This window comes from Pteropus vampyrus, unplaced genomic scaffold (genome assembly GCF_000151845.1).
Source record: "Pteropus vampyrus isolate Shadow unplaced genomic scaffold, Pvam_2.0 Scaffold16, whole genome shotgun sequence".
In the NCBI taxonomy this organism is placed as follows: Eukaryota; Metazoa; Chordata; class Mammalia; order Chiroptera; family Pteropodidae; genus Pteropus; species Pteropus vampyrus.
In genome coordinates, this window is record NW_011888797.1 from 7,219,921 (window position 1) to 7,235,571 (window position 15,651).

Below are 15,651 nucleotides of genomic sequence, written 5' to 3' on the forward strand. Positions count from 1 at the left end.
AGTCTCCAGAACTAGAGGGTAAGTTTCTAAAAGGCAGGTCTCGGACTTACATTCTTCTCCATCACCCCTCATCATTCAGCATCCTTGGGTACTCACTTTGTGCCTGACCTTGAGCATTAACATTGGGGCAACAAGTTGAATATGGCAGACCAGACCTTGAGAGAAGACAGACTGTGGGCAGATGGGTGAGATAATAATGTCTTGCTGGAGGGAGGCAAGAGGGAGGCAGAATGGGGGGGCGGGGGTCGAGATGACTCCCCGGAGCAGATGACATAAGAGAAGGAGGAAGGGCACCCCAGGTGCACACTGAGACTAGTGTGTGCTGGAGATGCTCAGTGGCTGCCATGGCTGTGGCCTTGGGTGTGGAGCACAGAAAGACAGGAAGCCAGGGGGTGATCTATCACAGACCATCGGGAGCCTTAACTGGACCAAGGAACTTGGGATTGACCCAGCAGGCATAGGGGAGCTGCTGGTGGACATAAGCAGGGAAGAGCAAGGCATATTCTGATCAGGAATAAAGAATAAACTACAATTTGTGGCCTAATGTTTAGATACCAAATGGTTAGAAGGGGAGCCAAGTCTTATGCCAGACTGATTTGGGGGTACTTCAATAATAAGAGCTTGGATGGAGAGAACGAGGTAACATAGGAGCTTTCTGCATCAGGCCAGGATTGGTCTGCAAACTCTTGTGCTGTAGCCTACAGGTGTGGTCTAACATGGAGTCAATTAGAAGGTTTGAGGGACCTCAGATATAAGACAAATGATGGGGATTCCTCATTTCACAGATAGGGAAACTGACGTCCAGAGAGGGAGAATAATTCCATGATCGAACACATGAGTTTTGGATACGCCCAGCTCCATCACTTACTATTAACTACATGAGCCTCGGTTTTCTGTACAATGGAGAAATTAACAAAACCTACTCATCAAGGTTCTGAGAATTAAGTACAATAAGCATGTTAAGGGCTCAGCACAGTGCACAGTTAGTTGACTATGTGGGAAAACAGAAGAAGTGGACCAATACTATCTATGACCCTTTTAGGACCATGACACTTGAATCTGGGATGCCATGGGCTGAAAATCTCAATTAGGGTAGAATGAGGATACCAGAGCCACAATAATAGTGGTTGAAGACTATCCACATCTGTTAAATTAATGCATGTATTCATTCAATAAATATTGAGTGCCAACTCTGCAGAGACCTTGTTCCATGTACGAGGGACGATAATAATTGTCGCCATTGATTGAGTGTGTACTTTATGCCAGCCACCATTCTAAGCACTTGACATGTATTAACTTATAATCCTAGCAGAAAGTTCCTATTAGTACCATCATTTTACAAGTATGGAAAATAATCTCAGAGAGTTGTTTTCTAAATGTCCTACACTGTGTTGCTCAAGCTACACAGCTGATAGATGAAAGATCCTGGGCCTGGGCAGTCTGGCTCCAGAGTCCCTGTTCTCATCCACTGCCCTGCCACCAGGAGACCATGCAGAGAGACAACAAAACAAGAGACAAGACGGCTAAGAGCTTCGCAGAGCACGTTCTCCATCCCCCCAATCTCCTCCTTTCCTAACCCTCCTCCCTGCTTTATTTCCACCTTTGGCATTTACTATATGACGCATTGCAAATTTGCCATATTTATTAATGTACTGCACATGCCTCTTTCCACTAGAATGTAGAAGCCAGGGTTTTGGTCAGATTTGATCACTGCCATGTTCCTAGAAGTTAGAACAGTGCCTGGAACACAGTAGGTGCTCAATAAATATTTGTTACATGAATGAATTACTTTTAGTAATGAAAGCCACAACTGAATAGATAAGCATCATCCTAGATGGAGATAAGTATTTGGGGGAAAAGAAAAGCAGGGGAAGGGATTTGAGAGTATTTGGAGGTATAGAAGGGTGTTTTTTAGGGAAAGCCTCTCTTACAGGTAACATTTAAATGGAGACGCAAGTAAATGAATGAATGAATAAAAGGTGGAGGAAATCAAGTCTTGGGGTTGGAAAGAGGGCTTCGAATTCTGGTTTCACCCCTCACTGGCTACATGACTCTGGGTGAGTTCCTTAAATGCTCTGAAGCTGAGTTTCTTTTTCTGTAAAATGGAGTCATGAGCCCACTTCACACAATAACGATAGATTGCACAGTAGGCAACACAGTTTTCTGGCATTTACTAAGTGCTCAATAAACAGTGCCTGCTGTCAACAACAATGTGACAGAACATTAGTAAGGAGAGTCAGGTACCATACCTCCTCTTACTACTAATATGATTATAAGATAACACTGTTTCATAATATGTTGTTACATAGTATTTGTTAGGCAATAACAAGGGAACTGGAATCCAAGTTTCTTATTCAGCTGCTTAAAAAAAGACTCCTTTCATTACTGAGGCCTCCATGCTGGGGAATGGGCCCACTTCAGGGCTAGGAGGGTCCTCCCACCCCCCACTTCACTTCGAGTCAGCCTGGCCCGTCACCTACCACCCAGGGCTTGCTGCAGAAGTTGTAGACGGAATAGAGGGAGTTGACAGCGGGCAGCCCTCCATACTGAAGGCCGATGACCAGGCTGCGGTAGTCTTCGCCCAGGGCCATGCTGTAGGCGTGCTGGCGGACCAGGATGAAGTCCGGCTTGAAGGATCTGCCAAGAGAGGTGCCGACATTAGTGTTAACACGTCACGCACTGAGGAGACACCAGGGCATCAGGCCACAGCTTTCTGGGAAGAGCACTAACCTGGCGTGGTTGCTGCCCTCAGAGAACTCTCAGTTCAAAATGGGGATGGGGTGCGGGACTGTGGATGAGGAGGGTCAGATGCAAGCACAGCAAAAGGGCTGACAGCGACTCACGCTATCTTTCGTTTCTTTTTAGGTTGTTTTCTAAATGTCCTACACTGAACAAGTATTTCATTAGCAGTCAGAGAAAGATGGATCAAACAAGTTCGAATCTGAAGAGGCACTACACTGAATGCACCTATTACTGATTCTCTCGCAATGTCCCGGGATGTGGCATTGCTGCCATCAAAGCCATTTTACAGAGGAGTACCTTGAGGCTCAGAAAGTTTAAGTCATTTGTTCATAAAGATGTGCTGCAGGTAAGTGGCAGGCCAGGTCTGTGTAGCCTCGTGGCCCTGGTTCTCAGCCGCCATGCAACATGGCTTCTTCCCTTGTATATGTCAAGTGTGTCTTGTCCCTTTCAAGGAAAGAGATAGAGTACTAATGCCATGGCTGAGTACATGCTTAGGTCCCTCTGGAGACACCATTCTGATCAGTGCTTGCAAACACACCTGGCATGTCATGGCTAAGATAGGAGTTATTTCCTCATTTTATAGATTTCAAAAACAAAACAAAAAACAAAACAAAACAAAACAAAACAAAAAACTACAGCTCAGAGAAGTTAAGAATTTCCCAGGTAACAAAGCCGAGAAGCAGAGGAGCCATGTTTGAACTCAGATCATCGGTTCCAAGTCCATACACTTTGTCCTCCACTGCACGACTCCGGGTGGATTGACACATTGTTTAACTCATGCTGCCAAGGATCCATCGGTTTCTGGATTCCTCACTTCTAACTCACACAAGAAAATCAGCCTCATGGTAGGTGGTTCACATCAAAATGGTATGATCCACTTGGCTCATCCAGAGTCAGACATTTAGCTTTGAATAAATTGTCTCTTTAAAATAATTCAAAGGTAAATTAAAATAACTCTCAAAGGGAAAGGACTTGCTCCCACTGAAGATGAAAGGAAAGAATGTAATACAGGTACAGACATTTCTCAAATAGTTCTGAGCCTGGGCCTCATTGTACACCTCGGGGCCTGGTGCCGTGGAAACAGGGGTGTAATAAGAACGTGTTGAAGGAATGAATGAAGTACGTGTTGAAGGAATGAATCATCACGTCCTCATCCCCAGAGGAAATGGCAAGGGTCTTCCCGGTTAAGTCGTAACTCGTCCGGAGGTGGCCACGTGGACTGCGACATCATGGGTATGGCTGACACTGTGCTGAAGGAAACGGTCAATTACGTCACTCTGTGGTTAGGGTGAGGGATGGGTTTGAAGCTTGGAATTATTATGTCTATGACCTTAGTGCATTCTTAGAACCAAACCAGTCCAACTCCTGTATTTTGCATATGAGGAAACTGAGGCCTGTAGCAAGACAGGGTCCCAGGTCACCTTGCAAAACCATGGTAGAGCAGAAAGTTGCAGCCAGGTCTCTCCTCTTGCTTTCCTGCTTTTTGTGCTCCACTTTGCTGGCTCTTACAGCAAGAAGGATAGAAGGAAGGGATGGAGGGGCGCGTGTGTGTCTCTAACAGGGATCTGATGACAATAGAGAGCACTGACTTAAACCATAATCATTTTCTGCTTTTATTTGATTTTAAACGTAACACACGTTCATTTTGTAAAGAAAAAGAAGTCTTGTATAACACAAAGAAGTAAACGAAATTACCTGTAATTCTCAACTCAGAGAACATCCCTAACGACCTTTCTACATGTTTACTTATATGTACATTGCAATCCAATTATCTATTTTTAATGTATATAATATGCATTCTCATACTCATAATTGATTTCATGCTTTCTAGTATTATTTGCCATTTTCCACATAATATTATAGTGTGAACGTTGCCCCTACTACCAAAATATCTTCAAAAATATCATTTTTAATGGCCACCTAATAGTCCACTGAATGGATATAGCATAATTAAATCAACCAATCATCTATTATTATCAAGTAAGCTATTTCTAATATTTCACACATGTACATCTTTGCACACAAGTTAATGCCTTTATTTAAAACTAGTTCGTTAACAGAGTTAAGAAGTGAGATTACTGGGTTAAAGGGTACGAACTTTTTGTAAGGTACTCAAAAAAATACCTCTTTTTAAAAGATGTACATCACCAGCCACACAGCCTCGTCAGCACTTGTTTTCTAAAAATATATTTTTCGATTTGATAAGCAACTTTCCCCCAAAGATACCCTGCATCCCACTGCTATTTTAGTTTGCAGTCCCCTGATTTTAGTGAGTTTGAGTATTTTCCTTCACCATTTGCATTTTCTTTTCTATAAAAGTCTGCTCACGTCTTTCTCGCTTTTAACAAATGGAGCTTTACTGTTTCTTCATTGACGTGAGCTCTGTGTATTAGGATGCTGACCTTCACCTACCTGGTGTGGCAAGGTTTTTACTAGTTGCTTGCTTAGCTTTGCTTTTTTTGGCTGTGCATCTTTAAAAGACATGTAAACACATTTTCCATTCCCTCTGAGTCAAATCTATCAGTTTTTCCCTTTCGATTTCTCTCCTTGCCGTGAGTACCTTCAGGGACCTTGTTCTGACAGTCAGATGTCCCTCCTCCTGGCAGGGTGGTTTCCCTCACAGACAACTGTGGCGGCAAATTTGGTGACTCATGTTGGGTAACTCCACTCTGCTCCAGAAGGAAATCATTACTGTCATGTGCCATATGATGGCATTTCTGTTAACAACAAATTTCAGAAACAACGGTGGTCCCAAAAAGATTATCATGGAGCTGAAAAATTCCTATCACCTAATGCTGTCAAGGCTAGTGTGATGCAATGCATTACTCATGTGTTTGTGGTGACACGGGTGTAAACAAACCTACTGTGCTTACAGGCATGCAAAAGTATAGCATATACAATTATGAACAGTACATAATACTTGATAATGATAATGAACGACTGTTACTGGTTTATGTACTTACTATCCTATACTTTTTTTCATTATTTTAGAGTGTAATCTTTGTATATATAAAAAAAGTTTGCTGCAAATGGTATACCATGTTACACCAGCAGCAGCCTCATACATCTTGCGTTTACCGTGTCTTGTGATTACATCATCTCTTGTGTTTGACTCAGTCTCGTGTTGTTTGGTATACAGCCTAGGTGTGCAGTAGGCTGTACTGTCTAGGTCTGTGTAACTGCACTCTATGATCACGCAATGAAGAAAACCCCTAAAGACTCTTTTCCCAGAACACAATGGTGCGTGACTGTGAGGTCCCACGCTGGCTAGCCTCCTGGTTGTCCATGTTTGTGGAGAACTCATGAGGAAGATACAGCCTGGGGGTGGGGTGGGATGGAAATCCGGCTATCTAGAAAGAGAGGGTGTCCTTCCAAGAGCATTCCAAGAGGGGCATCCAGTGACCTGTCTGTGGATACAGCAACTCTGGTCCCAGATATCATGGCTCTCTCTCTCTAGGACTTCTAGAATTCACCTCTACATCAGAATCTTTCTGATTCTTTGAAATAAAAGTAGTGGTCACCTCCTCTTGGTCTTTAGGGATTTGGGAATCTACCTCAGGGTCCATATTCAAAGTCTCCTTTCAAAATTATATACCACATCCCTGTTTTAAAACCCTCTTTCCGACCATAGGTCCTAAGCTCCTTACAATGGCTACAGGCTCCTGACCACATCTCCATCCTCATTTCTACCTTTCTCTTCCCCCTCACCTCCACTCAGGCCACAATGACACCCTCTCTTCCTCTAATTCTTCTCCTTGGCTGCTTTCTTCCAAATCGTGTGTGGGTACCTTGTTCTCAACCCTCACTCACTGGCTCAAATTTACTTCTTTAAAGAAACCTGTCCCGTTCACTCTGGAAATTTGCCCCAACCCTCATATTGCCCTATTTTCCTTTACTCACAGCTTTTGTGTATGTCTCCTGTTTATCTGTTTAGGTGCTTGTTGGATGTCTGTCCCCTCTAAAGATGTCAGCTCAATGAGAACAGGGAACCTGCCTGTCTTGGACAAAATAGGCCTTACCAATGTTTTTCAGCAGATGACGGAGTTAATGAATGTATGTATAAATGAATGAATGAACACAAAGTAGAATATCTACTCGAAAAGGAAGGGAACTTTTCCCTTGTGGTCCTAGAGAAGAGAACTAGAAATGATGGCCAAAGTAGCCAGGAGATAACATGTGGCCCCCAATAACCAGCGGGGCTGCCTTACAAGGTAACAAGTTCCATATTTTGGGGGGTATGTTAGCATCACTAAGAAGATTAATCCCAAGGAATTCAGGTTGGACCCCCTGAATTCTTAAGATTGTCAGATACAATATGTGAAAAATAAACACATGAGGGCAAATCAGGCACGTGTTCCAATTTTGCCATCCATTGCTATATAGAATGCACAGGGTCCTTCCTTACAGCCTGGGATGTGTGGGATTTGCAAAAAATGCAGAGAAATCAATGACTCCAGCCAGGTGACCTGTGGCATGCAGCTCCTCCCTCCGACCCAGCACCCCAGATTCTCTATCCTGTCAGGGAACAGCCAAGTCCTGCATGTCACCCAAACATCCAAGGATGTGGCCACCAGCAGTTATCAGGCCCTGACGGTGGGCCAAGCACCCTAGTAGAGGCTGGAGATCCTGAGATGACCAGGACATGATTCTCGCTTTCAGGAAACTCACAATCCAAAAGGAATTGGGTACAACGCTAAAGAATAAGGATTTGCTAAATGAATAAATAAGTGAATGACATAACAGAGTCATGTACAAGGTGCTAATATGACCCAAAGGTGTGTTCAACGCTGCCTGGGAGTGTACTGAACGGCTTGGGTCTTGAAAGAAAAATAGGAATTCATGTAGGGAACCACACCTGCGACTGAACGGATAGACCCTCATAGTGGGGGGTGGAGTGAACTATGCTGGTTCTCGTTTTATATGCTCAAGATCTTCTTCTTTCTTCTTTCCTCCTCCTCCTCCTCCTCCTCCTCCTCCTCCTCCTCCTCCTTCTTCTTCTTTCCTCCTCCTCCTCCTTCTCTTCCTCCTCCTCCTCCTTCTTCTCAGAATCCATGATAAAATCCTCTCTAATCAGAGAACCGCATTCCCCTTGGTGGGTAGGATTGCATCTCTGATGCAATGGGCCTGTCAGAATTTGTCTTGAGTGATGGGAGAGAGGAGTGGCCAAGTAAGCCAGAGTGATGGAAACTGGGGCTGGCGGAGACCATTTTCTTGCTACATGGAGGGATCCCATCTGGAATAGAAATGCTACAGGGAACAGAGACAAGGAGGGAGACAAAAGCCCTGTCTATAACAATTGAATCCCTGAATCCTGCTGAGCCTGATACAAGAGCCATTTTTATCTTCTGAATTATTTGAGTTACTAAGTTCTATTTTTTTCCTACACTAGTTGAATCAGGTCTATTGCTTGCCACCACTATTGTTCTGACTTGATATTGGGACGAAGTGGCAAAATTTGCAATTGGTTATACGGCGAGAGTATAAGGTATGATGCGGTTGGATAAAAAAATTGCAACGATGCTCATGAATCCCTTCCTGCCCTTGTGTCTCCCCAGTCCCACTGAAACCAAGCCTTGTGTCCTTCGTGCCTGGGCAGGAAGGCCTCCTTCAATCCCACACAAGTTGGCACATCCTGGCTGCAGGCTGTACCTGGGTTTTCTTATTATTTCGGCTTTAGACTTAATGTGAGCTATATTATTTGGGTTTCTGATCCCAGGTCTTTCTCAGAAGTGACTGTCAGCACTGGAGAGGAAATCAAAGACAACCTATAATTAAATGGTGGAGATGGGACAGGTGATGTGTTGCTGGGAGATTACTAGGTGCTTCAGGCAGTGTCAGGAGGCAGGGGGCCAAAGGCTGAGTGACTTTTAACTACCGATGAAGTATAATACTTCCCTCAAATAAGCAGAAGCCTGTGATGGCAAGAAAAGGTCTTGGCTGGGCTTTGCCTGGGACCTAAGTTAGTAAGCAAAAGCCTCATTATTCTTGGCTGCTTGACTGCTATTCTGTAACTGTCCCTTGTTCCTCAAGAGCCGAGATGATGATGGGTGACAAGGATGCTGATTTTGTCATAGGCTGACCCATCACACCCAAATCTAAGCCCAGCTCTGCCTGGGAAGGCCCCAGACTATCTGACATCTGCGTCCACCAGCAAAGAGACTTCAGGTTTCCTCTTCACTGTCTCCACACTCCTCAGAATCCTTTTCCATCCCCCTCCACCTCTGAAAACTCAACCTCAGTACTGAATCTGGGAAAAGGAGACCAAGAGAACTGAGTAAAGCAGCAAAAACAGGTGTTCTGAGGAAAAGGGAAGGGGAGATCAAGACTTTGAAAGGATCTCTGTGCCCTTGAAGACTATGGACCACTGTGCTGCAGCAAGGATAGAACAGAAGCCTGTGTACACTTCGTAGATGGAGGGGTTTGAATGGGCCATATGGAAGGATTTGGGGAATTAGCAACGCATCCTGCCAGCCCAGAGACTGCAAGAAATTAGTCCGGGCTGAAAAGAAATTAGGTGGCAGTCAACCAAGAATCTGGTGGCCAGAGGACAACAGGATGCTGCAGTGAGGCCCGTGGGGCCTGCAGGCAGCTGCCAGCTGCACCGTGTGACAACGGCGGAGAAGGGGCCTGGCGGGATTTACCGAGAGCCAGGCGCTCTGATGAATCCCCGGCCCTCTTTGCAAACTATAGGAGGTTAATAAGACACAGATGCCAGTTGCTGGAGGAAGCAGCTTCCTCAACTCAGAATCTCGGTCTCTTTTTCCTGGTTTCTTCCTCCCCTTTTGTTTCAGAGGTATCCTCTCTGCTCCACCCTGCCCCATCCTACTCCTCCATCACCCTGGGCATCCCACAGGTTATGGGTTTGTGTCCCTCAAAAGATCACGTTGAAGACCTCAGCCTTGTTACTTGTGAAGGTGACCTTCTTTGGAAATAGGTTGTTGCAGATTTAATCAAGTTAAGATGAAGTCACACTGGAGTAGAACACGTCTTAATTCAAAGACTGGCATCTTTAGAAGAAGTAGGAAATTTGGACACAGACCACAGAGAGGAAGAGGAGGACACCACGTGACAAAGGAGTCAAGGATCGGAGGGACATGTCTATACCCAAGGAATGCCAAGGATTGATGGCAGCCACAAGAAGCCAGGAAGAGGCAAGGGAGGACCCTCCCCTAGATCCTTTAGAAGGGACGTGGCCCCACTGACACATGGATCTCAGACTTCCAGACTCCAAAACGATGAGGGGATAAATTTCTGTTGTTTCAGTCACCCAGCCTGTGATACTTAGTTACAGCAGCCTCAGGAAAGGACTACACTGCACACCCCAATATTTCGTCTTTCTAGCAGCTTTTGGAACTTTCTGGCTTGCTTTGTTCTTGCGTGCATCCTTCCACCACCCCTTCCCCCTTTCCCAAAACAACCATCCCAATCCCAACATAAGATTGAGATTCAAGGTTGAAAATGGACTGATAGTTATGTTCATGTTTACATAAAAAATTAACAAATTGTGTCGATAGATGCATGATTTGTTTGAAAGAATGTACATCGAAATGCTAATCTGATTGTCTCTGAAGAGTGAGATGGGACATGGGGTTATTACATTCTTCTTTACACTTTGTGGTACTATTTATATTAAAAAAAGAGAAAAGAGCACAAAGTATTTTCATAACTAGGAAAAAACAATGAGATTATCTTTATTTTGGAAAAAATGATAAATGTAATAATGATGTAATACATGGAAAATGCTGTGGGACAATTTCATGTGACATAAAACAATAGAAAAGAGAATCTGTGTTACGACTAAAACATTGCAAAAATGATGATCCTGGAAGGGGAGACGGAAAATTGCTCATTTGTTAAGGTGATGAGGCTGCACGTGATTTCTCCTGTTTTGAAATTTTCCATTGTTGTTATAGTGCGGTTTGGGCATTAACAAGAACTTTGGGTTGGCATCGATAAATCAATGAATGTGAAGCAAGTCCCTTCTACTTGGCTTAACCATAACCATCCATCCTTCCTCTTCCTTCCATCGCTATACCTGTTGGACAAGGCAGTTCATACCTGCTGGCTCCAATTCTCATCTCCAGAACCCTCTGTATCTAGCTTTCAGTCCCCTTTCTATCTCAGTGAAGTTGCTCCTAAATGCCACACACCAAGGTCAAATGGCTTCTGCTATGCTCTCACTTTCCCTGATCTCTAATAATAGCTAATGTACTATGAGCCTCTATTCTAAGCCCTCTGTATATCATCGCTCATTTAAGCCTGACAACAGTTCTAGGAACAAACTATTATTATCATCCCCATTTTCCAGATAAGGAAACTGTGGTACAGAGCAAGACTTGGCAAGGTCACATATCTGTTGGTGGTAGAACCACAAGTCAAACCCCAAAGCCTACTGGCACTAGAGAAGGGTTTCCCGGCCTCTGCATTATTGACATTTGGAGCTGGATAATCTTTGTTGTGTGAGGAGGGGCACTATCTTGTTCACTGTAGGGCATTAAAAACGTCCCAGGCCTCTGTCCACTGAACGCCATAGCACCTCCATGCCCAGCCATGGCAACCAAAAATGTCTCAAGATATTGCCAAGAGTCCTCTGGAGGGCAAAGCCCCCCACTGGAGACCACCTGCCGTGAGCTCCTCTCATCCTCAGTGGCCGCTGTAGGATGATCTCTGTCCACCCTGTTCAACCCTTTCCGCCCTGCCTCAAAGACGCCCTCTCCCCTTGTGTCCCCGCTGCTTCCTCCAGGCTCCTCCCTTCCTGTGGCTCTTCTCCAAGGCTGTGTTGGCTCTCTGCCCGTGGAATCATCTCCATTCGGTGGGCTTCCCGCCTTGTCCTCACAGGCGGTAGTGAAAATGACTCAGATTTATAGAGTACTTCCCCAGGAATCATTTTTAGGCTTTTAATTATTCTATCTCTAATCTCCACACTGACCCTGTAAGGAAGAGAGTGTTGAGAGCCTCATTTTTCAAGAAATTAAGGCAGGGAGAGATGAAGCACAGGAAGGACGAAGTCCTCATGAGACCTGGGCGTTTCAAGGCCAACGTGCATGAGCACGGTACAGCTGAACATCTCACCATCGCCCCTGACCCACTGTGCCCAGACCCAAGTCATCGGCTTCCCCCAGAGCAGGTCTCCCGACTTCTGTTGAAGAGCCCACCGTGTTCCTTGAAATCATCTGATTCTTTTCTCTGACGCCCCATATAAGAAGCCACTAAAGTGGCTGACTCTTCCCTCCGTAAGTGTCCGGATTTGTCCCTACACTTCTTCCTCCCTTCTCTCGCTCTGGTCCCCACCCCCCGTGCCCCACCCCCACCATCGCCTCCTGCCTAGAATACTTCAACAGGCCCTTAGCTCCGAACCCCACATCACAAGCCCCTTCATCTTATTCGTCCCTGCCGCACAGGGCTCGGCTCAGAATCCAGACAGTTGAGTGGTGAGTGGTGAGTGATTTCTCTGCCTCCGCCCCAGAGATTCCCAAGCTAAATGCCACAGGGCCCCAGCAGGGAACATCGGGCTGGATGAAGAGGGCAAGTCTTTTTTAGTAGCATCTTTGCTCTTATTCTTCTAACACACGCTCTCTTTGTTTCCATATTAAACGCATAGAAATATTCTTATTTCCACAATGCTCTTCTCTTTTTTGGAAGCATGCACATCTTACTCTTTTATTTTTCCACTTTTGATAATGACTGGAGGAGAAGAAACATTTTGTTTTGCAGTGGGAGATCTCTACAGTCAAGGGCAGCTAACACAGGCCTCTGCGGACAGCAAGGAGAGAGAAGTGGACGCTGACCTGAAGACTGGCCTAAGCCCTAGACATAGGAATGAGGTCCCAGGTGGCCCTAATGATTTTTTAAAAGTAGCCCAAATCTGGATATTTATATGAAATTCTCGATTACTTAAATGCTGACTACTCATTCAATTAAAAAAAAGAAATCACTGTACAGACCGGTAACAAAAGTAAATAAAGCAGAACTGCCATGGGGAAGATGCCAATGAAACTCAAAGCAGCAACTAAAGGGGGCAGTTGCGACTCGCTGCCGGCATATCATGGCCACGTGAAAGTCCTTGGCCCAGTCTTATCAAATCCTTTGATTTTTCAAATGAAGCCAGAAACCTGCCTTTTATGTGAAGTCTTTCGCATAAAATCTCTTTTAAAAATACTCCACTTTTAGAAAAAAAATTTATAACTGTGTGTGGGTGATGGATGTTAACTAGACTTATAGTGATCATTTTGCAATATATACAAATGTCTAATCATTATGTTGTACACCGAAACTAATAAAATGCTATATGTCAATTATATCTTAATAAAAGTTTTTTTTGTTTGTTTGTTTGTTTTTTTAATATGGGACCACATCGTGCAGGCTAACCAAACCTGTCTGTGCATGGTCTCCTCCTTGGGAGGTGACTCCTGCTACCAACCGATTCTGCTCTCCACTCTTGGACTAATCTTGAAATCCTGCTTTGCTCCTGCAACCCTGCTGCTCAAAACCCTTGGGTAGTCTCCACCGACTGCCTACAGATGGGAGTCCATGCTTGTGCCTCTGGTGCTCGGTGCTCCCCAGAAAGTGGCCCAGGCCTTCTCTTAGCTCCAGGTCCTCTCGCTCCTAAGAAACCCTTCCGCCCAGGTGCCCCCACTCTCATCTCCACCACACACTCTGCGCTCTGTCCACGCCAGTCCCCAAGCTTAGGGACCTGCCCCTCAACTATTCCCCCAGCTCAAATCTCACCTCCTCAGTGATGTCTCCCTGACCTCCATCCCTGTCACCCTCAGGGTGTCCTACCCATGCAGAAAATCACCCCACTACATCTCCTGACAGCTCAAGGGTTGTGGTCTCTTACTTAACTCTTCCCTGTCCAAGGCTGTCTCTACCTGGGGTGGGGTCTTCCCTCTCACGTCTCCTTTGCACATTGCCAAGAAGTGTTTGCAGGAAACACAGCTGAGCATATCATGTTACCGGTCAAAGAATTTTGGAGGCTGTCCACTGTTTGCAGATCGAAGCCTGAATGCTTTAGCATGATAATGGAGTCTTGTGTCTGGTATGATTTTGGTCTACTTCTCGAGTTCCACTGTGGCCACCCACCCCCTGCCCCCCAGGATGCACCCTACACGCCAACCACACGAGATGACAGCTATCCCCCAGAAGCCATGATCCATCTCACATGTGTCACGCTGTACATAATGGGGAAAATGAAAGGGACAGCAAAAGACCATTCAGAGAGAGCGTTGCAGAAAATAAGAATACTGCTATGTGTTAAATATGGAAACGAGGTGAGCCCAGGGATGCCCTCGCCCACCAGCCTGCTCTGACAGGTCCTTCAATGCTCACTCTTACTAAAACTTCCCGTGTGGAATGGGCGGTGTTACTCACTTCCTGGGGTAAAGTCAACCGACACACACACTTCGAAAACAGTGAGGCTCTCTATAACAACCAGGGGTTGGCACACATGTTTGTGACTCTTTTCTTGGTGTCTAGAAGGTGTGCAACACATCGTAGGTGCTCAGGAGATGTACATGGATATGGAGCATGGTCTGGCTTCACTTCTCAGTGTCCTGGTCCATCTAAAGTCAACAATACTTCAACGACGAGCAGGGAAAAAGGATCTGAAGATGCCAAAATAACACGCCGAGTGGGGAAAAACCACGATATAGCCCGGTCCCAGCTCTGCCTCTGACTTGCTGTCGGTCCCTAAAAGTGTTGCTTCTCCTCTCTGGGCCTCAGTTTCCTCACTGACAAAACCAAAACCAAAACTAAAACCAAAACTAAAACCAAAACTAAACCAAACCAAACCAAACCAAACCAAACCAAACCAAACCAAACCAAACCAAAAAACCTGGGCTATATGACCTCCGAGGGCCCTTTCTGGGATGACTGCCTCCAATTCCAGACTTGGAACCAAAGCTTTCAATGCCTACCTCTCTGTCACGTCTGTCTGAGTTCCCTTGTGACTTTCTGTCACGTAGCAGCAGTTTATAAGAATCATGATTACTGACGACTGGGTACTTGCCAAGTGCCAGCCAGGCACCTACAAGGGGCTTTTCAAGTCATATCTCATCATATCCTCACACAAAGCCCTTGTGAAGTAGGTACTTATCTTGGGCTGGGTCCCCTAGAAGCAGAGCCCAAAACAGGTTTCCAAAAGCCTGTGATTCATGGAGGGAGCGGGTGCTCTTGAAGAAAAGCTGTAAGGGGGTGAGGGAAGCAGGACAGAGAAGAGAGTGATAGTCGTGGGTGAGTCTAGTCTTAGCCTGACCCACAGGGGGCTCTGGAACATGTTGTCCCACCAAGTTCTCCCACCTTGAGAAAAGATGGCTGGGCTTTTGCGTCCCCAGTCTCAGTCAGTTACTGACTGCCCTGAAGGGAGCGGGAGTGGTGGCAGAGGGAGCTAGCCTCTTGCTTATGTCAGGGATGCAGTTACCATCAGCCAGAGGCTCTGGGGAAGGCCAGAGGTAGAGCTGTTACTGCGGCGTCACAGTGCTGGGGGAGCGGTGCACCGGCTGGTGAAGGGGATCTGAGAGGAGAACCCCAGCATCTACACGACACGATGCTTAGCCCATCTGACATGAGGAAAACTGAGACCTGGAGTGATTAAACATGCTCTCAAGGTCCCAGGACTATGAAGTACAGAGGTCTGTACTAGTAGGTACGAATCACACTTCCCATAAACAGTGCCCACCCCTGAGGGGCAGGACCCATGTGCCTCTGTTTCCCAGCACCCAGAATGGTGACTGCACCCGGAGGGTCCCAAGATGTGCTTGGAATGGTTGAGTTGGTGAGCTGCTGCTTACCCAGGCAGTGGGGCCTTGGGTGGCAGGTCTCTGTGAGGCAGGGGATTTGCCTTCACCCTAAGTGGGGCCAGCGGGGTGGGAATGCCACACTCTCTGACAGCTGCCTGGCCTCCAAGTGCTG

The 15,651-nt window shown here is 45.8% G+C and overlaps 1 protein-coding gene across 1 annotated transcript in view; it reads right to left on the reverse strand.

The window, feature by feature from the left end:
• The window catches only part of SYN3 (synapsin III), a 443,545-nt gene that overhangs the window by 295,671 nt on the left and 132,223 nt on the right, over positions 1 to 15,651 (reverse strand). The window contains exon 5 of the mRNA XM_023527457.1: positions 2,481 to 2,637. Coding sequence (XP_023383225.1) covers positions 2,481 to 2,637 — 157 coding nt within the window. The remainder of the gene's footprint in view (positions 1 to 2,480; positions 2,638 to 15,651) is intronic.